The sequence below is a fragment of the Oryza brachyantha genome, chromosome 1 (genome assembly GCF_000231095.2).
Source record: "Oryza brachyantha chromosome 1, ObraRS2, whole genome shotgun sequence".
NCBI lineage: Eukaryota > Viridiplantae > Streptophyta > Magnoliopsida > Poales > Poaceae > Oryza > Oryza brachyantha.
The window spans coordinates 21165383-21188018 of NC_023163.2; the positions used below are offsets into that span (position 1 = coordinate 21165383).

General features: G+C 38.6%; 2 protein-coding genes across 5 annotated transcripts; one reads left to right on the forward strand and one right to left on the reverse strand.

The window, feature by feature from the left end:
- Window positions 1–1108: 1108 nt before the first annotated feature.
- Window positions 1109–13153, reverse strand: LOC102700016 (DNA ligase 6). Of its 4 annotated transcripts, XM_015843838.2 has the most exons (21): window positions 12572–12706; window positions 10782–12479; window positions 10584–10701; window positions 10418–10499; window positions 9937–10039; window positions 9603–9699; window positions 9412–9514; window positions 8899–9027; window positions 8449–8496; window positions 7709–7806; window positions 7547–7612; window positions 6537–6696; window positions 6331–6438; window positions 5810–5859; window positions 4879–4913; window positions 4701–4759; window positions 3253–3414; window positions 3057–3145; window positions 2863–2962; window positions 1997–2114; window positions 1109–1448 (listed from the first exon to the last, which is right to left on the reverse strand). In XM_015843838.2, the coding sequence occupies exons 1-21, from the start codon at window positions 12657–12659 to the stop codon at window positions 1243–1245; spliced, it is 3717 nt and encodes a 1238-aa protein (XP_015699324.1). In that variant the 5' UTR covers window positions 12660–12706; the 3' UTR covers window positions 1109–1242. The 4 variants fall into 4 exon arrangements, 3 of the variants coding, with proteins under 3 accessions (XP_015699324.1, XP_006646213.1, XP_015699323.1); XM_006646150.3 differs by having other exon boundaries at window positions 10782–13153; XM_015843837.2 differs by lacking the exons at window positions 1109–1448; window positions 1997–2114 and having other exon boundaries at window positions 2895–2978; window positions 10782–13153.
- Window positions 13154–17705: 4552 nt separating this feature from the next.
- LOC102700296 (ATP synthase subunit beta, mitochondrial-like) lies at window positions 17706–22373 on the forward strand. The gene is made up of 9 exons (XM_006646151.3): window positions 17706–18284; window positions 19085–19160; window positions 19256–19344; window positions 19464–19581; window positions 19659–19762; window positions 19849–20007; window positions 20227–20451; window positions 21052–21363; window positions 22003–22373. Exons 1-9 carry the CDS (start codon window positions 17817–17819, stop codon window positions 22114–22116), a joined length of 1665 nt encoding a protein of 554 aa, XP_006646214.2. The 5' UTR covers window positions 17706–17816; the 3' UTR covers window positions 22117–22373.
- The last annotated feature ends 263 nt before the right edge of the window (window positions 22374–22636 follow it).

Here is a 22636-nt window from a genome sequence, read left to right on the forward strand (position 1 = left end):
TCTTTGTTTTTAAATCACTAAGAACACATATATAAAATTTTTACCATAAATTATTTTTTGTTTGCAAATATGTCTTTTTTAAAAGCCAAAAATATCCTGGGTTTTCTTCTATATCTGTTTTTTTTTAAAGAATGGCCGACTTGCCACCTTTAAGTCTTAGCTTGTGCAAACTTTACAAGTCAATAGTACATTTTGTCATGACATATATACTGTGTAGTCTAAAGACCAAAGCATGAGAGTATAATAACCAGCACCAAGCTAGCAATAGGCCAATAGTGTGTAGTTCAAAGAAGGCCAGGCTTTCACACAGTGGTCAAACTGGTCGTCGCGTTTGATCACGTTAAGCATGATACATGAGTGTAATTGTGTATTATAAATAAACAAGTCGGTTATCATGGAAACTTATGTGAACCTAGTGGTCCATTGATCTTACAAGATAGACTTGTATGTATTATAATTAAGCGGAATGCTTTGAAAAATGAAGAGTCTGCAAACACGGAAAGAAATATATATTAGGATGACTATATGCAATCTGCCATGCAACTCCAAATGGAGACTTCAGAATTCAGATCGACCTTGATGTTTTTCCTCCCTTTGATGTTTTTCTTTAGACAAGTTGGACAAGTTGATGACTTTATTGTTAGCAATAATAGCCATTTTCCTGTTCCCGTTGACCTAGTTTTGAGAGGCTGTCAAGTCACATTAGTGAGTTGGAAAAACCGACGTCTTTTCTTAAGAGTTTATCAGATGCAAGCAACCAAAGATAGCGTCGGCTGGGGCAGCCTTGCCTGGAGTTGTTCTTTTAATTGTGGGGCTTTTAGTAGTTGTTTCTTAAGCATGTTAGCGTGTCATGTGGTTGTTTATTCTCGTTGGAGGAACACATATGATTGTCAAGCGCATGGAAATGATGCCCTCGTGGCTTGGAAGGTAACTAGAATGAATGCATCCTATTGTCTTTGTTCTTTATTTTGTATGATTTAGTTGTGAAAGCCCCACACAAATCGGAGATGACCCCCAAAAAATAATCAGAAATGCCTGCCCAATGCAAGATAAGTATTGCAGTCACAAGACGTAAGCAAACTTCTTTTTTTTTTAGTAAGAAGAATTAAAAAGCTAGTGCCATTCAGTATTTACACAGTAGTAGTAATAAAGAAGGTGGACAACAAAGGTGTTTGCTTCCAACTATTCTGCATCTGTACATCTACAAAAACACCCTGTAAGGCAGGGACAGATCAGCTCTGGCTAGTGAATTGTGTCCTGGGCATCGCTGCTGACCTCCATCTTCCGGGTCTGAGCTTTGAACAAGCTAGCAACATCACAAGCCGTGCTACAGTCATCTGGGCTCCGATCAGGACGAGAGCATATGTACCTCGGCATCCTCACTGAGATCCCACGCGACGGATGGACCAGACCAATAGCCGCATGGTGAACAGGGGATAGCGTGAGGTCTGCCCAAAAAGAGATACACCCAATTCGTGATTTTACACTACTAGCAATTTACGCATGCTGCCATGCAATAGTGAATTTCACCCCAAAAAAAACACGTCACGATTTAAGTTTAAAGGCCTAAATTCCAAGAAGAAATAATAAATAATTTATAACTAAACATCAATCCATAAATAGCATTATTAAAAGCCAAATGTAGAAGTTCTTCTTAATCGGATCATATTAAGGGGGGGAGGGGGTTGGCAGGCCACGATTCCAGCCCATTCTCACGTGGGTCACAACCAGGATTTTAAATTGCAATCCTAGCCTATCTATATGCGTGGGTCAGAATTGAGGCCCATCCAAACAAGGCTCGAAAAGGTGGTGATGGGGCTACATACCCAACATCACCAACATTATACAGTAAAAATAAGAGATAGAGATGCAGTGCATGTCATATAAGCCTATTGAAACAAATCTTACGTGTTCCAGGGAAAACCTGGTATATAGCCCTATGTGCTATCATGCAATATTATTTGCTAGTAGGGGTTAATTAGAGATGCGTGATTACCTGCACCTCGGATTTCCCAAACTTGTTCCGGAGAAAACCACAATTCCGGAAGTTCATCTGTTTTGTAGTAGACAGGTTTCTTAGGCAGTATTCTGTCTCCAGAATAGAACTCCTTCATCTGCAGGTCAACATTCCAAAATCACAAGGCATATATATACTAATACGCATAGAAGCTTTGTTTCCAGAAATAACACAAAGTCCAGGTGATAGATATAAATTGTGTTAAATTTAAACAATAAACCACCACTACCACAGTGGATGCAAAGATAATTTATCCTTCCAGTGTCAAGACATGTTTTAGATATCTCAAAAAATAAATAAAATCTGCAATATTTCCTAGAGTAAATTGTGTTAAGTTTAAAACAATAAACCAAAGCAGATACAAAGAGAATTCTTCCTTTCAGTGACATGTTCTACACATCCCAAACAAATAAATAAAATCTTCAATATTTGTTAGAGTAAGCCTCTCAGTGAAGTACTACATTTATTTCACAATGCAAGACTTTCTAGTATTGTCTACTACATTTATATGGATGCTAATAAATTTAGATATATATATATATAAACAATATGCATTGATATATATAGATGAATCTAGACATAGCCAAAATGTTTTACAATATGAAACAGAGGGAGTAAATAGCAATAGCATGATAGGAATAACTATACTATCACCCCACTGTTGGTCTAATTTCCATCATTAGTTGTATATATATTAACCTAATATGACAAGATTTGAACCTCATTCTTTATTTATCATGTCATTTTATCAAAATCATTCAGAATGTCACGAAACAGAACAACGATATAAAGCTTGTAGGCAAAAGTATTGCATGATTTAATAAACCAAAAATCGAAATTTATACCTCTTTATAGAACTCATCTGAGAAACCAGACATAACACGGCAGACACTTTGGAATTCTTCGTATTCAGGGTTGTAGCATGCCATAAGGAAAGGGCTATACCTGTAAAAAAATAAAACTATAGAGAAGAGAAGCATTGGGGCAAGTAGCGTGGTAGGAGGGATAAAGAGATTCTCCGCACAGGGACTAAACCTACCATCCAGCTTTCCGGCCATTTCCATACCATGCACCAATTGGAACCAAGTCCAGGCTATCACCTAAGCCTTCAACATAGTCACGCTTAACCTGCAAACAACACATGTGATGCATAGTTTTATGCTTCAGATAAAATAATAAGCATTAGAGTAAATCACAATAAATTCAGGAACTTGATTATATACATAGGTTTGCACCTTTAACCATGAATCACAGCGCTTGGACGCAGAGTATCCAGCATCAACATCCAGTGTTTTCAGCATAATACCCTCACAAGAAGAATGGCATGCCATTTTGAAAAAGGTGTTCATTCTGTCCAAAGTGGTAGAATTATCCACATAAGCTTCATCTGCTTCTACCTGTATGGTAAATTGATCCAAGTGCAGCATGCACGAACAGATCGTAAACAAGCAAGCAAAGAAAAAGAAAATCAAGAGTACTTTGCAATGTCGACCAAAATGTAGTGGGTTATTATTCTAGAAGAACTAGTATGCTGAGCAGAAGCATATAGTGATATGCTGAGGCATTACCCTGAAAACATAACAAAAGCATTACTGCAGTGTCTTCAATTGGTACATGCCCCCAACTTCCCAGGCTAGCTATGTCATTTTGCTGAAGTCTAACAATTCAGGCCGTGTGACTAGTTGTTTTTGCTCATAGTGTAAAAGACAGCAGGCATGGCTGAATTCACGAAATGGCCACCTAGGTCCCCTAGCTTTCTGTGCTAGGCCAAAGAACTTACCATACATGGTAGTTCACATTTACACGTTTGAGTCAAATGATTTGTGTTCTTGTAGCTGATTCATCTTGAGAAAATGCATATTCTACCACTACAACCAGAAAATGGGTTTGCTATTTCATTCACCTTGATTTTATTTATCCCAGTCTCTCTTTTTTCAACCAGTATATGCAGCTCTCCTTGTGGCATAATCCAGCTTTTCTTATGATGAGGGAGGAAATAATCATTATACATACACTGGTGCCTAGTGCCTTGATGTGGAACAGCAAGACAACCCTAACAACAAGTTTGGCCCAAATAGACAAATTTGATGGGATCCAGGAGGCCAACTTGAAACGTAAGCTAGGAAATTAGCCAAGGGGAAATTTTGGGGAACTGGATATTCACCTGGCAAAAATCAAACAAAAGAGAAGATCAAACGGAATTTTTGTTTTCCTAAATGTGTGGACATAGGGATAATATCCAGTATAACCACTTTGTCTTCTTATCATGGACCAGCTGCTTTACATTAACAGATGCAATGTTTTGAGTATCATGCAATAGCACAGGAATGGTAGCCGTAGTGTTAACGAATTAGTTGTGAGCAGGACTGATTTTGCATTGCCTGAAAAGGCAGGCACTTTGTTTTTGTGATGTCCATTCTAGTTGATTGATTGGTTCAGAATATAACCTGATTCTGTGATTCAGAAAATTGGTTACCATCCTTCATTTGAAAGTGGAAAATGCTAACGAAATAATATAGCTGCTTAGCTTTGCATCTCATGCAATTTCAATTCAAATAAATTAAACAAAAAGGAAGGATAATATCATGGCACGATGTAGAAGGTGATATCATTAGAAAAGTTTAAAACAGGCAAACGGTAATACATTCAAAAAAATGTAATCCAGAAAAAGGATGCAACTTACAGTAAGCTGCTGAGCTAACTCAAAATGTCCTGGCTTCTCCTGAAAAAGCTCATTGATGTCTGCAATGTAAAATGCAGAAAGAAGTTCTGTCACATTTTCCAAGGCATTCACCATTAAAGTATCTCCTACTTATGCTAGTTCATATTTTTTTTCAAGTACTCGTGGTACTGGAACATACACTTTCTTCTTTCCCGAAGTGGGCAATTCAGTAGCCTGCAAAAAAACTGTGTAAATTTTCTGAATTGAAATAAAGTTAACAAACAATTCATATAACAATTGACATGCATGTACAATATTTTTACACCTTTGCAGCTTAATGGTGGACGTTTCCAATACATAAACCATGCATCATAACCTTTAACTAACATGAATTAAGCTTTCTGAATCATTTGCTGTCTAAGCACAAGAATTTCTCATTTCTATGTACCAATAAAATCATTAGCGACCTAAAATTAAAAGGTAATGATATCTGAAAAGTGATTGCAAAAGTACATTTCCTAACCCTTTCCTATTTTTAAAAAGTGTCCAGTTTGATGTAATATTTAGGGGTGAGGAAAAAAACCGCAAACGAAAGACTGGGACGAACCGACCTGAATTTCTGGTTTTCTTCAGTCTTCGGTGTACGTTCGGTTTTTATTAACGTAGTTTGGTGCTTGGTTTTCTCTCAGTTTCTATCTGGTGTGAACCGAGGACACCGACTAAACCAACTTGTCCACGTGTTTCTGGCCCAATAGCCCAAGAACCAAGGCCCATTAACTCTTCCCCTACCTATCCACGTTTCCTACATCAAGCAAATCAAGTAGCAGTGCCGCCCCAACCCCAGATAGATTAGATTGAACTGTTGTTGCTAGTTGCACGGAAAGACCGGTGGCACAGAAGGAGGCCACGCTACGCACATCTTCGGTAAAAACCGGAGCCCGAATGATATCAAACCGATTTTATTCGGGTTTTGTTTGCTCGATTATGTTTTTTTTAGAACATCTATTGGGTTTGTGTTTTGCAAAAAAACGATTTCTGAAGAAACCGTAAAATCGAGCCGATTAATCCAAAGAAAAAAACAAACCCCACCTATACGCACTCTATGTATGTAAAATATTCCATAGTGTTACCTTTTTCCATTGCAGAACATAATATCAAAAACAAAAACACAAATGTCCACCTGCAAAGTAGTCAAAATATAGTCAGCTCAAAACTTACAAAAAAGGAAACTTTATGGAGTAACTAGTAAGAATATTATGCATTCCTAATAGATACACTGACTAACTATTTGATGGAGTATAAAGGAACATCCTATATGCTAGGAAAACTGATTCATGCTATGAACTACAAAATATTTATGTAGTAATGGAACTGCAGGAATATCTTGAAAATTTGCTAACTGCGTATCTGATTATTTTAGTGATAAGTAATAAGCACTGAACAGGACCTGGCACCTGCTAAGGGACAGTTCATTCAGTTAAAGTTGTGGGTGATAAACATAAACAATTAAGTACATATTTCCTTGATTATGTTTCCTGGTGAAATTCTACAGTTATAGGAATTCATCGCGTAAAAGCATTGCCCAGAAAATGTTCAAAAGCCCAAAGTAGTGTAGTAATTAACTCTGTAAATAAAATAATAATGACAGCACCTTTATGTTCTGAATTGCAATTGAGGAGTGCTTGCTCCCTCTTTCTCTTGAAGACAGCTCTTGGAACGACATCAGCTTGTTTCCTTTCTTTCTATCGATTCCCACAACCTTGTTATTAATGCACAAGTACAACAAACACAGGCCTAAGGTGAAGCAGTGTTATATTACAAACGAACAAATATGATTTCCTCACAAACACAACTTACCTCAGTGTCAATTATAAAGCTGGACACTTCTATGCTGCACAGCTCTTTGATCATGTTAACTACATCAGGAAATCGAGAGGTTGACTCCTTCATTTGCCTTGAAAATATTTGCACAGATCCATCATTTGATCGGTGAATCTGGGCTCGCTGACCATCATACCTGGAAGCAACATTAAAAATAGAGTGCTATTATTCAGCAGTAATATATGCTTGCTAGGTCATAGTATTTCCTATAAACTGGAGTTATTTAAGATCTTGAGAGGGGGCTATCCAAGAAAAGGATTGAACTTCTTATGCTAATCGTGGGTATGAAATGGGCAAATTCCTTCTCTTAGGAACACATACAAGAAAAAGATAATGATAGCCCTCCCATTAACTACTTCGTTTTTATACAAGTTATGAACTTCAAGCTCGACAACTAGCATGAGAATAGGGTGCAATTATTCGGCAGTAAAGATATGCTTACTAGGTCATAGTATTTCCTATAAACTGGAGTTATTTAAGATCTTGATAAGGGGTTATGCAAGAAAAGGCTTGAACTTATGTTAATCGTGGGTACGAAATGGACAATTCCTTCTCTTAGAAACAGATACAAGAGAAAGGATAATGGTAGCTCTCCCATTAACTACTACATTTTTAGACAACTTATGAACTTCAAGCTTGACAACTAGCATGAGAATAGGGTCAGTTCTTTCTTCATCCATGCTCCATGGTTACCATAATTCCTCAAACACAATCCTCTTTCCTAGGTATTGGCTCTTCATGACAGAACTCCATCAAGAACTAAATAGTAGCCTCCCCCCCCCCCCCACCCCCCCAATCTCACAGTACCCATCGAAGCTTATATGTAGGTTAATCTAGGAAAACAATTAGCCTGGGCTTAAAACAGGCAGACTGCAACATGGCGTGGCTATACACCATGGGGTTAAAAGACAGCAATTTATACAAAAACGAATGTAAGTCATCTAGGTAGGTTTGTATAGAAATCTCCTAGAGAGCAATGAACATACTTGTATTCACAGGTAAATGCTCTACCATGAAACAATTTCAGCGATTGAGTCACCCCATTAGTAATTCTGCAAAAGAACGAACGCAACCATGAAATTCCTACAGTAGAAAATAAATTGATAAAAAAATGGTTGTAAAGAAATTTGTACTGAACATGTACATACCTTGCAAGCATAGGTGGGATAGGGGTGCCAGGTACCATTGCTAACGATGAAGCCGAAAATGCAGTGCCTTCTCTCAGAAGAGAGGGAATAAGCAAATCCTGATGATAATGTCATTAAAAAGGTAAAGGCCTTTTTTTCCTGAAGCAAGAATTTGATTGGTTGGATTGAGTTTATCCAATCATAATTGGCTATAGAGAGTTTAGTAGTTTACAGACAATTATTATTTCTATCAATTCTATAGAATGCCATGGCCATAACTTGCATAATTCTCTATAAGCACATGGATTGGCTAACGATCACTATTTTGTCAAGTACTAAAGGGAGATGTACCTTCAATAAGACAACATTATTACCTTTTAGAAAAGGTCAGGGTGCAAGGGCCAAATAGTAGAGGGAAATTCAATACTATAAAATACAAACTTATGTTTCAATAATATAATTCATATTTTTTTCTCGAACACACAGGAGAGATGTGTATCATTGCATTATCACAATAAAAGAGTCATACATAACACCCTCACACACAACCTGAAAACAAAACATATGTATAGAAATACCAAAACGACCCGATCAGAACCTAGATCTCGTAACCAGGGGCCATGATTTATAGAAACTACAAAATTCATTTATGGAAGGTCTAATTTTCCAGCAATGCAAGACTAACAGATTCGAGAAGGATGTATCCAATAATTATAGATCATGCACCATGATGTATCAAATGAAAAGGCTAGAATACTCACAAGATTAGGAATGACATTGTATGCCTCAGCAACTTCAGCTGAAAGTTCCTGCCAAAAAAGGGAGAAAAATACCCAAAAAAAATCCCTATTGTAGGTATAGAAATAATCACAAGAATACGAAAAAGGGGAAATTAGGTTTTCTATCCTTGATTTCATAATTGAGCTTCCTCCATTTTTCAGAAAATATTTTATAATAAGAGACAGAAGAACAAACCTCCCCATATCCTTAGTTAATAACAGAATAGGGAGTTCAAAAGATGTTGCAAAATTCGGTAAAACTATTGAGTGTGCTGCTTCAGGTGGCTTTGCAGGAAAGCTTAAGCAACATCAGCAGTAAGTTTAAATTACATTTGCGCAACTTTTGGATCTTTAGAGCTTATGTCTTACGAACAAGATAGCGCTCCCAGATATTTACTTGCACAAAAGGAAATTCACGCTAGTTAAACAAACCTGTAGTTGTAATTTTATGCCTTCCAAAGATAGCACAGGACTATTTGAATATTTTCCATCAATAACAACAGCATGTGCAAGTGAAGGTAAAATTGTTTTCATCATAACCCCAATACGCAAGTTACGGACCTGTTGGTAAAACACACGTATAGAGAGCAAAATAAATTATAGCATGAAATAGTTACTGTCTGTAGTAATTTTAATAGGTTGAGATCAGTTGAAGATTGAATGCATTACTAGCAACAGAACTGAGGTCTAAATTTTCCTAAATACCACTTTTATGAACATAGAGCATCAAATATCAAAAGTTAACAATTTTGAGTGTGTAAGTAGATGACGACTATCCATTAAAAACAATAATCAAACAAAATCAATTGAGAAGATAAATAGGCGATACATGAACACATCTGCACATGAAATAAAAAAAACTATGTACAGTACAAAATAATTTCATGCCATACGACAGCTCAAAATAAAATTGGAAACTGTCAGTAAGAAACAAGGGTACATTACCAGTGTTCTAACAAGAAACTTCATCTCCATTTCTCTGCAAGAACGAATAAGATGCAAGACAAGAGCCTTTCTCCTTCCAGTACTCCCACTACCTGATATCGCACTGATAATGAAAATAACAAATGATGAAATAAAGGAGATTATCATTTAAGGAACTCCATATGTTGATAGAGTATATTGTTAAGTGATACCTTAGCTTGCGAAGTGTGGAAAACACATCGCAAATTGAAAGTGGACGAGGAGGAGCAAGTAACATTTGATTCTGGCGGCATTCTTGGGCAACATCACCTACAAATTATACTACATCCACTGTTAATACTACACAAGGCCATTTCAGAATAAATAACCAGTAGATGAAGCTACACAAGGCAGTTGGAACTCGCTATAAGCCTGCCAAATGCATGCAAGCATGCATCAAACTCCTATTTTGTAAAGATACAGCCATGAAAAATTACACCATATAGTAGGCTTGTTGCTCACACTATCAACATCAACAGTGCTGGTACTTCTAACCTCCAGCCTTACCAAGATCACCGTAAGTTTTGTACATCTCATGTATTTTAGATCTGCTCGATCCTAATGCCTCCTCCAGAGCAGATACAACCAGACTCCCACCAATGTTTAGTTCCTAGCTTCATTAACAAACATGGGTTATTGTATTGATGTGCCAAATGACAAGGCATAACAGAAGGGTAAGCTAAAGTATTTATAATAGATTTTGTACATAACAAGAAGTACCATAGGATATGACACAGTTATTCATTTGAAAATAATGACAGAAAGAAAGCCTTTCAAGTTTCAGAAGGAAAGGGCAGGTATTACTCAACAACTTAAAAAAAAGAATCAACTTATGCTTATTGAAATGCAACTTTATAAATTTTCAGCCTGTAGGACATCCACGTCCATACCTCCAGAACTCTTTATATTTCAAACAAAGTTTTAGAAAGAAGCAAACAGCAGTTTTCTTTTGTGTGTGTGTTGGGGGGGCAGGAAATAAAACACTTACAATATTTTCATGGTCAGGAGAAATTTTATTAGTACATAAATAAACAGCAGGTAGCACATCATCAGGTGATAAGGCAAGCAAACTGCATTCAAGAAGGTAAGGTGTTAATTATAATCCCCAATCAAAAACTGCAAGCGTAGTTAAATTAGGAGTTGTACAAAAAAACCTTCGGAACATGTTACAAAGCATGGCAGTACTTTTGATCTTTCCCTTTTCTCTTTCAACCAGATCAAAAGTGCGAGCCAAATGTAAGTACGGTGCAGACTGTCCTGCTGTCCAGCAAGCTGTAGAAGAGCACATTTATGGCATTAGTCAGTGTCAAGCAAGATGCTAAGAACCAGAAGGTAGGTCAGTAGGTGCTAACCATGCTCGATGGGTACATACTTTTCAATTGGCAATGATATACTGACTGATTCTGCTTGTGTTACATAAGATTGTACACATAAGTTTGGCATCTTTGGAGTAGCCTCAGAAGAGTTGCAAAGCATGCTTTTATTACTAGATTTATCTGACATGTCATTTTCTATGTTTTTTACGGCAATATTCTTATCATTTTCATCTACATCACTGCTGTCAGTTTTACTGTAAAATATATCAACTGCCACATTCACATCCCCTTTTGCCTTCTCAAGTAAAGAAATTGCAGATTCTCTTGAAATGCCACCATCTATAATCTGAAGAAGCTGGCTTACACTCTGCTTCTCTGACTCTACAAGATCAGTAAACTGATCACCATTCTTCACATTGCTTTGATTTGCATCCACGGTTACTTCATCGGACATATCGCTTTTAGAAGCAGTTGTGATAGTTCTAACAAAATAGTTTGTAATTGTGGACTGTTTGCGCCCACTGGATTCTGTTGAGGGTTTTGAGGCAATTGACCGTCCTTTCTTTTTTGGCTTGTCTGCAGAATTAGAGCCCCTCTTTCTTTCCCTTTTAGGAGGATTTGACTTCATTCTCATAGAGTTCAAATTAATCAGCTTTTTTTGTTGATCCATGGGCTTCTGTGAAAATAAGGGAACTTCTTGCTGACTACTTGCATCAACAGATGATCCATGATCAGTGAGATTTATCTCTGACTTAGGCGTTTCACTATTAGAAACATTTGCTTGCTCAAAGAAATCTCTTTCTTTCTCAAAAAAATCAGTTGCTGCTTGAACAACATCACCGCCTGACTTAATTAGCAGGTCCAAGATTAGATCCTGGCTGACCCATGAGGGTAGGAAATCTGACAAATCTTTCTTCATTTCCACTGTAATTTTCTCTTGCAAATTATCTGATCGCTCAAGAGCTGGACTTATTGCAGGTAACAAAGTAGCCTCCTCCATTTCTTGCTGGCTCAATCTAGTAACTGCATCCTCAGGGCCAAGAGAAACACTTCTTGATTTTCGGTGGAATGCCATCAGGAATTCCTGTTTGTTTGCAGTCTCATCCACTAAGCAAGTAAAATGCTTCTGCAGAGCAAATGCCTCTTTACTATCGAGCTTTCCACCATCAAGTCCCACAGTTGGAATTACCCGTTTTGGGTGCAAGAACTTCACGTAGTCCCGCAACTCGTCATAGCTTGAGTGTTCACTATAAGGTACAAGATGGATCTCAAGTGAATCCTTCGCTCTAACTGCATACCCTTCCTTCTTGGTCTCATACATCCAGCCGGTTGGTACAAATCCAACAGCCTTGTTGTATCCTCTCTCCACCACGATCTCATTCATCTTCACAAAATTTGGCCGGAAATAGGGCCATGTTTCACCTAAAATATTCCACCCAGTGACATGCACATCTGTTGCTGCAGCATCCTCAGTAAAAACTCCATTCTCCCCACCAATCCCCAACACAGTCAAAATCTCCATCTTCCTACTGTCCACATGGATCTTACAGCCACAGCGTCGTGCAACTTCCAGCAAAATCCTCTCCTTGCCCACAACATAGGTCGCGATCAAATATAGCACACGCTCTCCAGCTGCTCCTCTCTCATCTTTCACCCGCTTGATTGTGTTCACAACATAATCCAGTGACTCCTCTTGTGAAGGAAATGTGAATTTGGGATTGCAATACGTGGTATCTAGAAATACAGCATCAGCACCGATGAACTCCAGCAAATTACGTTCGGTCCTCATAGATTGAGAAAACCGGAAATCACCGGTGTGGACATACCTCTCCGCGTTTGGTCCAGATGAGCGGAAGAGGAACTGAACGGCACCAGGACAATGGTTAGCATCCACAGCGACGACGCCCCACCCATCTACGTTGACGTGGGTACCAACATCAACTACGACGACGAGTTGCGGCGGAACAGAGAGCACGGAGACGAGGAGGCGCGCGGTGATGGCGGAGCAGAAGACGAGGCCACGGCGCCAGGAGGGCCCGAGGCCGACGTAGTGGTCGGAGTGAAAGTGGGAGAGGAAGTAGGAGACGGAGTAATCGCCGGCGTGGCGGAAGGCGTCGACGAGGAAGCGGGAGCCGGGGATGAGCGCAGTAGCCGGCACGGAGGCGGGGACGGGTGAGAGCGGGGACGCGGCGGAGGTAGAGGGGGTTTCGTTGGGGAGGGACGCGAGCGACGATAGGAACAGGGTGGAGGTGGTGATCGAGAGCGATTTGGAGTCCGGGGAGGAGAAGAGGTACGCCATTGGGCGCGGCGGCCGGCGGCGGGTTTAGGGTTTAGGCGACGCGACGGCGGCGACGAAGGACATGGCGGTGCCGCCGTGCCGTGTGGCGCGACAGAGGAGGGTACGAGTGGAGAACGGGAAAGTACGATTAGAGAAACGCAGGAAAATTTAGCAAATTTAATTGGTTTCCTAACCTTTTGTACTCATTATTCTCGAAATACATGAATAGATATATATACCGAATTAAGATGCTGAAATTATATCCTACAGGACCTAATGCGACGTAAATTACTTAAGACAACAATATATTTAGCTGTACTATAGGAAAAACACCGAAAATCTAAGATGAGCTTGGTTCTAAAAATAGGATAGATTGATCATGTTTGGTTGGTGGATGGGTAAAATGGGTTCGACCCATGAGAGAAATATTTCTCTTAGATTCGGGTTTAAACCATCCCACCAAAATGGTAGAATGGATCCATGCGACGTTAGAGTTTTTATAGTGTTAACTGATGTATCATTTGATGTTGTTTAACCGGTGAATGTATTTATGATGAAACATAAATTGAGAAGCTTATCGCACTACATGTGCATATGTGATATTTATTGTGAAATGTCCATTTTATTTTATTAAAATTATTTAAAATATGTTAAATGTATAACTACATATTTAATTACTTCATATGTTAATCCTAGTATTCAATATATCATTTTGAATATGAGAGATAACCTCACCAACTCATTATGGAGAGGTAATCACATCCAACCATTCCACGTTCATCCCTAGAACCAAACAAGTGATGGGTTCAATATATCTCATCACGTCCCTCCAACCAAACAAAAAAAGTATAAGATATCCCTACAACCAAACAGAAAATGAAACCAACTCATCCTGCAAAACAGGGTTGGATCCAACTCATCCCATCTAGTCCACGATCCAAACACATCCTAAAGGTTACATGTTTATTTCGCAAAGAGAGAACAACGTTCCCGTCTTTTGGCTTTTCACTTTGTTTATACTTATAAGCCAAAGTTTAAATTTTTATCCTTAAATTTAAAGTTGATTTTGTGGTTTTTTTATTGTAATTTGTTTTTTGGCCTTTGATTTGGATCACCAACAACATATATATAAAAATTTTATTCATAAATTATTTTTTGTTTGTAAATATGTTAAACAATCAATCCAGATGCTTTGGAGCTCTTAAAGGAATCCGAAAAACAACCTTAGGGTGTGTTCAAATATATAATCTAGGATTAACTCTTCTCTAATTCACATCAACAACCATAACTCATCTTATAAGGGTATGTACATTTTTAGGTATAGTTTATTTATTAATATAAGAAGTATTCCTCTAAAATGTCAAGGAAATTTCCATGTCCCATTTTCATTTGAATCAAACTTACAAACCAAACGACTGATGAAGGAGTTACTTATTTGGATTGGATCCATATACCTTTCATCTAAAATGCCTTCAATCCATACGGACATCTAAGAGCTCCTTTGGAACAAAGCGTATTTGAAGGATTTTTTAAATATTTGAATCGAATGTGTTTCTTTTCATGTTTGTTTGTGTTGAAACAAAGGCATGATCGTTCCAAAATCCTATTGATGCAAGATTATGTGTCTAATCTTCTGATAGGTTCGATTTGGTGATATAAAGATGTTTACGTTTTTAGGCTTCCGATTAGCTATCATCATCTCACAATCACTGCACATGCACATCTAATCATTATCAACCACGATGTCATGCAGCCAACCTCATCCACAAAGATTTTGCTCATGCAAATAATTGAAGAAATTCATAAGAACAAGGAAAACAGAAAGGAAAACACAATCTAAATTGCATATGTAAAAATTGTCTCATAAATTTGTGGTTCCACAAACCAATCTAGCAGTGAATCTGCGATACCAAAATAATTGATGATTGCTATGGAATAACATGACTATGATGTCCTAGGGTTAGCCATAGGGGTGTCTATCACCTAAGCCTAACTCATGACATAATTACAACCCACGGCTGAAAACCTATTCAGACTAGATTGGGTATGTGGCTTGTTTTGATGATTCTAGATAGTTTATGCGTAATTTTGACGTGGTACTAAAATCCTCTGAAAGAATACTTCCTAAGATTTCCAACAAGTACTATGGGTTTGGAGATACCTTTTGGGTCAGCGAGAAAGTCTATTTGAAGTTTACACTTTCAAAAGAACCAAATCCGAATAAAAAAAACATATGAAACTTTATCTCTTGTCTTGTATGAGCCAAAAGTGACATGGAGATGTAGGAGTAGACTTAGGACAGGCCATGGTTTAGTCCCCAATCAACTTCATTTATCATCCATGTATTTTGTATGCTCACTCCCCTTTTCTTGACCCATGAAAGTACATTTGCAACCGATAGCATACAAAATTCATGGTTCATCGTTATTTTTTCAAATATGTAAAATGTAAATCTAATATAGAAAACATGCATCTTTGGTTCATCATTGCGTAATGTTTGTATGGTCATATCCAAACCAACTGTGTCCTATTCATCTTTGGTTTTTCAATTCATAGGAATTTAAAAGATATTTATAACATGTGATCTAACCTCATAAGAATATTGTCTTGTGTCCTACTCTCTTTTTTTTTTGGTCTTTTTACCTATGAAACATCTAAACAACTTATCTGGATGCTTGTGTATTCTTTTAATTCCTAAGGATTTAAATTTCTTAGGCAACACAATACCATGTGTTATATGTTCATGTGTTTTAAGAATCATGTGTTTTAATGGAGTCCTTACATGTTTCAATGATATCGAGATATATGATGCCAAACCGTCAACCTCAGTCATGTCTTGGGAGCAACAAATTATAAAGTCATCCAAAAAAATCTTTAAACTTGTAGATTTCATATTATGTTATTATGAACGGTAGTTTGATGTTTTTACATACTCACCCTTCACTTTCATTTATCTTATAAAACAAAATTTTAGAGTTGATTTTGGGCGTTTGTTCATCATAGTTTATAATTTGGCCTTTGTTTTTAGATCATTAATAACATGTATATAAAAGTTTTATTCGCACATTATTTTTCGTTTGTTAATATGCTATTTGGCTTTTTCAGTGGGAAAGACAAACATCGAGTGCCTCAAGCTCTGTTTGTTTCAGCTTAGGATTAGAGTAATCTGGATTATAGAAATAATCTGAAACAAATAGTTAGATTATTGTGTCGACTTATTATAATCTAGATCCCATATTACTGCAATCTGATATACTTCTCTACATAGGTTTCTTCTAGATTATTGAGTGGCTAAGGTCACACTACTCTTTGATACTTTAAATTAATTATCCACTATCAATTTTAACATGCATTACCTACTTCATCTTATAATAATTTAGATTACAATAATCTGCTTCAATGTTCTAGATTACAAAATCACTCCCTCGTTCTCATTCTCTAAATTTTTGTTTGCTATTAGAACTTTGTATTTCCACTAGACCTATGAAGACACAAATAGGTTGGGTTCTTTAGGCTAGATTTTCTCCGAGTTTTCCTCGGGTTTTATGTGCACGCTTCCCGAAGGGCTAAACTGTGTTTTTTACAAAAAGTTTCTATAGAGAAGTTCATCATATCATATTTTTTAAGTATATTTTCAACTTTACAATACTTAATGTTATTTATATTATTAAATATCTATCATAAAATCAAATAATCTTTTATCTTTCATCAATAATCTTCAAAACAATGCAACCTAAGTAATTAGATTTTCACGATGATACAAAGGCCTCTACTCTCACCTCGCCCTAGGACTCCGAGAAGTTTAAGACCAACCCTGAGAATAGTTAACCACAACCAATAGGGCATTCATAATATAATGGCTAAAATGGTGTCTATAGGATAGGAGATTGGCAAGTGAGTAACTAAAAGATTAAGAATGAAACAACGTATTGCATGAGACATAGTTTCTATATAATATCTAAGACATAATAAGAAATACTACCTTCGTTTCATAGTATAAAATGTTTTTTGGTTGCAACGTTTGAGTATTCATTTATTTAAAATTTTAGTATAAATATAAAATATGAAAAGTCATGCTTAAAATTACTTTGATAATAAAGCAAGTCACAAGCAAAATAAATGATATTTTCAAAAATTTTTGAATAAGACAAATGGTCAAAAATTATAAGAAAAAAAGTCAAATATCGAAGTAAATATAATTATAATTAGATTTAGTGTTTGCATTAGGATTGTTCTGGTTAGGGTCGACGGAGGATACTGAGGGCTCGTTCGCAGGAGAGATTGCTAAGCAGTCTAATCAGTTCACGTAAACAAAAAAACCATTAGTATATGATTAATTAAGTTTTAGCTATTAAAAATTGAAAAATGGATTAATATGATTTCTAAAACAATTTTCGTATAAACTTTTTTTAGAAAAAATATATCGTTTAGCAGTTCGAAAAATATACGCGTGAAAAAAAAACGAAAAATTATACTCAAATGTGTCTCAAGAACGAGCCCCCCAGAGTGTAGGAGTAATGACACATCAGCTGGGACACTCCACTCATCTCGGTCCACCGAAGACCGCGTCCATCCGTTCCGTGAATCCCTCCGTGCGCTCCCACCCCACCCCACCCCAGGCCACCACCCTCTCCCTTCCTCCTCCATATTCCACTCCCCGACCCGATCCCCAAACCCCTACCATTCCCCGCAGTGCGGAGCCGCCACTCCCCCCCCCCCCCCCCCCCCACCCCACCCCGCAGGCCATTCGGAAAACCTAGATCCGAGCCTTTCCCCTCACGGCGGCGGCGGTCATGGCGACCCGCCGGGCCCTCACCTCCGTCCTCCGCTCCGCCTCCCGCCTCCGCGCCGCCTCCCCCTCCCCGTGCCCGCGCCGCGCGCCGCTCCACCACCGCCCGTCCCCCGCGGGCTTCCTCCTGAACCGCGCCGCCGCCTACGCGTCGTCCGCCGCGGCCCAGTCGGCCCCCGCGCCTCCCCCCGCGTCGGGCAAGGCCACCGGTGGTGGCAAGATCACCGATGAGTTCACGGGCGCCGGCGCCGTGGGGCAGGTGTGCCAGGTGATTGGTGCCGTCGTGGACGTGCGGTTCGACGAGGGCCTGCCCCCGATCCTGACGGCGCTGGAGGTGCTCGACAACAACATCCGCCTCGTGCTCGAGGTGGCGCAGCATCTCGGGGAGAACATGGTGCGCACCATCGCCATGGACGGGACCGAGGGCCTCGTTCGTGGCCAGCACGTGCTCAACACCGGCTCTCCCATCACTGTAATGCCCTCCGCTCTTGTTCCTTTTACCTCACCGTGTTCGAAACTGTTTATTTGGATCTACTCTGACGTAATGACATATCAGTAACGGTAGATTTGATCGAGATGTGCGGATCTGCGTGTTGATTAGGGCATACTCACCTTACAGATGTAGCTTGTTAACGAATCCATGCCCTGATTCGGCGTGGATTTACATATCAAATGGCGAGGAAACAAATGCAAATTGACTCTTGCTAGCATTCATAATTTTCCTATGTTCAAATGCTGTCGCATCAATTCATCTTTCCAGTCCATTCATGCCATCTGGAGATGGAGAAAACACTTGCCTCTGATAGCTTAGTAAAGTTAGTGACGTAGTGCATGCCCTGTTGTGACTTTTTCCTATCACCTATATGGTCCCAGAACCACAGAAATCAAGAAGGGCCCTTTTTTTTGGTGTAGGGGCTTTATGAAGGGAGGGTTGAGAGAGAATGCAAGTGACCCAATGTAGGTTCCCAACCCAAAAATGTGCTATGGGATAATGGGAAAATAGTTACACTTTCTTGGTCTCCTGAGAAGCTTAGAAAGTTTTAAATTATGTGATAGGGGTTAACCATTTTTTGTGCTTACATATATTGTGGTGTGTTCTCTGTAGCACAACTTACATCTATACAAAGACCAATTGTTATTACCTGTTTTAAAAGCTACCTATCATAGCCATCTATATATACTTTCCTGAACTTAGATATTGTCATATTAGTATACCCATTTTTTAAATCTAAACCATGTTCTATATATTTTTCTTTGTTTTGCCCCTTTTAGGTTCCTGTTGGTAGGGCTACACTTGGGCGTATTATGAATGTCATTGGTGAGCCTATTGATGAGAAGGGAGATATAAGTAAGTCTACCTTATTTCCATTTATACACTATAGGTGTATGTATACAGTTGTGGCTCTGTGATCTTTCATTACTGATTACCTTCCTTTGCCACAGCGACAAACCACTTTCTCCCTATCCATCGTGAAGCTCCTGCTTTTGTTGAGCAAGCTACAGAGCAACAGATCCTCGTTACTGGAATTAAGGTACTCATTTCTGTCTCGACTGAATTGATTTTCTTCAAAGGTTTCTTAATTGTCAGGATACATCCCTTTAATCATTTATGTACCATTTTGTCTTAACACAAGGATTGCACTTCTGTCAGGTCGTGGATCTCCTTGCACCGTATCAAAGAGGTGGTAAAATTGGTCTCTTCGGTGGTGCAGGGGTGGGCAAAACTGTGCTTATTATGGAGTTGATCAACAATGTCGCGAAGGCTCATGGTTTGCTTTTTATAGAGCTCGGTGGTTGAGTTCTTGGTTCTTTGCGTTGCCTTATCTGGTTGAGTTGTTTATTTTAGGTGGTTTTTCTGTCTTTGCTGGTGTTGGAGAACGTACTCGTGAGGGTAATGACTTGTACAGGGAAATGATTGAGAGTGGTGTGATTAAGCTTGGTGACAAGCAGGTGAATGATTCACATTTCTAATATGTCATTGTTACGAATCTCTTTAATGGAACTTATCCTTAAGCGGCCATATTTTCCTTGGGCAGAGTGAGAGCAAATGTGCTCTTGTCTACGGGCAAATGAATGAGCCCCCCGGTGCTCGTGCTCGTGTTGGACTGACTGGTTTGACTGTTGCCGAGCATTTCCGTGATGCTGAAGGGCAGGATGTGCTTCTCTTCATCGATAACATTTTCCGTTTCACTCAGGTAACATTTTCCGTTTCACTGCAGGATGTGAGTCTGGCAATATCAGCAACGGTATTCATGTTAATGCACACACATCATTGGTTGTACTTCTGTATATTTAGCACCGTAGTGCAGGAGCTTTAAATTTGTTATTCTTGGCATTATGTATCATTACATATTTTTTTGCTGATATGTGTTATTACACCTGACAAAACTGTTCATTTGATTACTCTGTATTAGGCAAACTCTGAGGTGTCTGCCCTGCTTGGACGTATCCCATCTGCCGTGGGATACCAGCCAACCCTTGCTACTGATCTTGGAGGACTGCAGGAGCGGATTACCACCACAAAGAAGGGTTCTATCACATCTGTTCAAGCTATTTATGTGCCTGCTGATGACTTGACAGATCCTGCCCCTGCTACTACATTTGCCCATCTTGATGCTACTACTGTGTTGTCACGACAGGTATGGCTACCTAATCTCTACTATAAACTGCTGTTACTCCTTTATAAGGATCTAGTGGTGCCGGCAGTGAATTTGCCACCCCAACTATTCCCATTGCAAAATTTGGAAAACACCACTTGAACTTTAATATTAAAAACAAAAAATCTAAACATATAAAATCAAATTAAGATGAATACTCCCCATAGCAAAAGGATGGGTAACACGTTTCATGATTTTTTTATTTTATTTATGTTATAATATACTCTCTCTGCTCCAAAATGTAAGGTGGATTTGAATCTTGTTCTGAAATATAAGCATTTCTGGCACTATTCATAGTATTACTTCTCATATCAATCACTTTTCATTCAAAATTCTTGCCATTTTATCCCCACCTACCCTTGTACTCCCATCCATTCCTCCATTGCTCATTTATTGAGGGGCACCATATTCTTTTCTTCTCAACCTTAATTACTGCTAAACAACATAAAAATGCTTACATTTTGGGATAGAAGTATTTCCTTTAATTCTGTAACGAAGAACAGGCATTCAGCTAGTATCTTATTACAATTTGAAGTATTAACATCATTCCTATTATAAATGGATTTATATGTGGATATGCAGATTTCTGAGCTTGGTATTTATCCTGCTGTCGATCCTTTGGATTCCACATCCAGAATGTTGTCACCCCATGTGCTGGGTGAGGACCACTACAACACAGCTCGTGGTGTTCAGAAGGTTCTTCAGAACTACAAGAATCTTCAAGATATTATTGCCATTCTGGGAATGGATGAGCTCAGTGAGGATGATAAGTTGACAGTCGCTCGTGCTAGGAAGATTCAGCGGTTCCTTAGCCAGCCCTTCCATGTTGCTGAAGTTTTCACGGGTGCACCTGGAAAGTATGTCGAGCTAAAGGAGAGTGTTCAAAGTTTCCAGGTATGGACTTTGACTGTTGCTCTTTATCCACATTTAGAATAGCATTTCTGCACTAGAGTTTTTGGTTGCAAGTTAGCATGCTTAGGCTATCGCTTATTATTTAGATACAAGAAAGTACATGATTTTATGATTTAGTTGGAATCAAATTTGACAAGAATTGATGTTCATATTTTTTTTATTGACACTTGGGACTGGATGTAACCTAACATAGATGAACTTGTCTGTTATGGTTATGGAGATAAAACTGGATGTTGCATGACATGGTCAATTTTTACCAGCTATTCAGCTATGCTAACTTTATAATGAGATAATTATTTGAAACATGTCAAACATGGTACCATATAGGAAGTATAGAAAGTAGAAGTGCTAACACTATTGTGGATTCATGTCGAACATTACCCCTATACATTGGCCATTTTTTGATAAGTGAAGAGCTGTAGGTTTTGTATTGCATACATCCAAAACATGTCTAAAAGCAATATGTCTGTTTATCTTTTGTCCTCAGTGGCTTGGATTCTTGCAAAATCATTACTCTGACTATTGACTACCTATTTTCCCCCAGCAGTCACATAATTATGACTCTTCATTCTGTGCTGTTTAAATTTCTACCGAGTAATGAATTTTCTCTACATGGCACAGGGTGTGTTGGATGGGAAATATGATGACCTGCCGGAGCAGTCATTCTACATGGTTGGAGGAATTGATGAGGTCATTGCCAAGGCAGAGAAGATTGCCAAGGAGTCCGCTTCATAAGCGATGCAATTTTTAACATTTGGAGGTCAACATGTTGTCTTTTATGTTTGTTAGCCAGGACATGTACTTACATGCAGGAGGCCCGGCCCTGCTGATCGATGTTTTCCCCTCCACTTTTTTTCCAAATAAGGATTTGCAGTGACCTATTTGTCTGGCTTACTGCCCTTCAAGGAAGAATTGAGTTCTCTTTTTGTTTGATCCATGTGCTGCTAGTCCGTGAACACTGAAATATTGGTCTCCATACTTCCGGCATCATCCTCATAGTTTATATTTATACTCGCATCATGTTTTGAGAGCCGACACCGCACACATTCGTTATGAGGCATGCATTTTTTCTTTGCTGTTCATGATGCTCCTTGAGTTCTGTTCTGAACTCAATTTGCGTGGTTACCTGCAATGCCGCAGTTTTCGATTTTCACTTCCCATCTTCATAGCCTCATAGGACCCGTTTGAATCAAAATTTGGATTTGACATTGTACTCCTAAATTGTTTTTTTATGAAAAAATGTTGATATGAAAGT

Excerpts from the sequence above, each read along its gene's own strand:
- LOC102700296 (XM_006646151.3), top strand. The coding sequence starts at position 17,817 with ATGGCGACCCGCCGGGCCCTCACCTCCGTCCTCCGCTCCGCCTCCCGC. Across the intron at positions 18,285-19,084 it reads ACACCGGCTCTCCCATCACT|GTTCCTGTTGGTAGGGCTAC; the intron begins GTAATGCCCTCC and ends TGCCCCTTTTAG. Across the intron at positions 19,345-19,463 it reads TCCTCGTTACTGGAATTAAG|GTCGTGGATCTCCTTGCACC; the intron begins GTACTCATTTCT and ends CACTTCTGTCAG.
- LOC102700016 (XM_006646150.3), bottom strand. The coding sequence starts at position 13,044 with ATGGCGTACCTCTTCTCCTCCCCGGACTCCAAATCGCTCTCGATCACC. Across the intron at positions 7,613-7,708 it reads ATCCCACCTATGCTTGCAAG|AATTACTAATGGGGTGACTC; the intron begins GTATGTACATGT and ends GTTCTTTTGCAG. Across the intron at positions 2,115-2,862 it reads CAGATGAGTTCTATAAAGAG|ATGAAGGAGTTCTATTCTGG; the intron begins GTATAAATTTCG and ends GTTGACCTGCAG.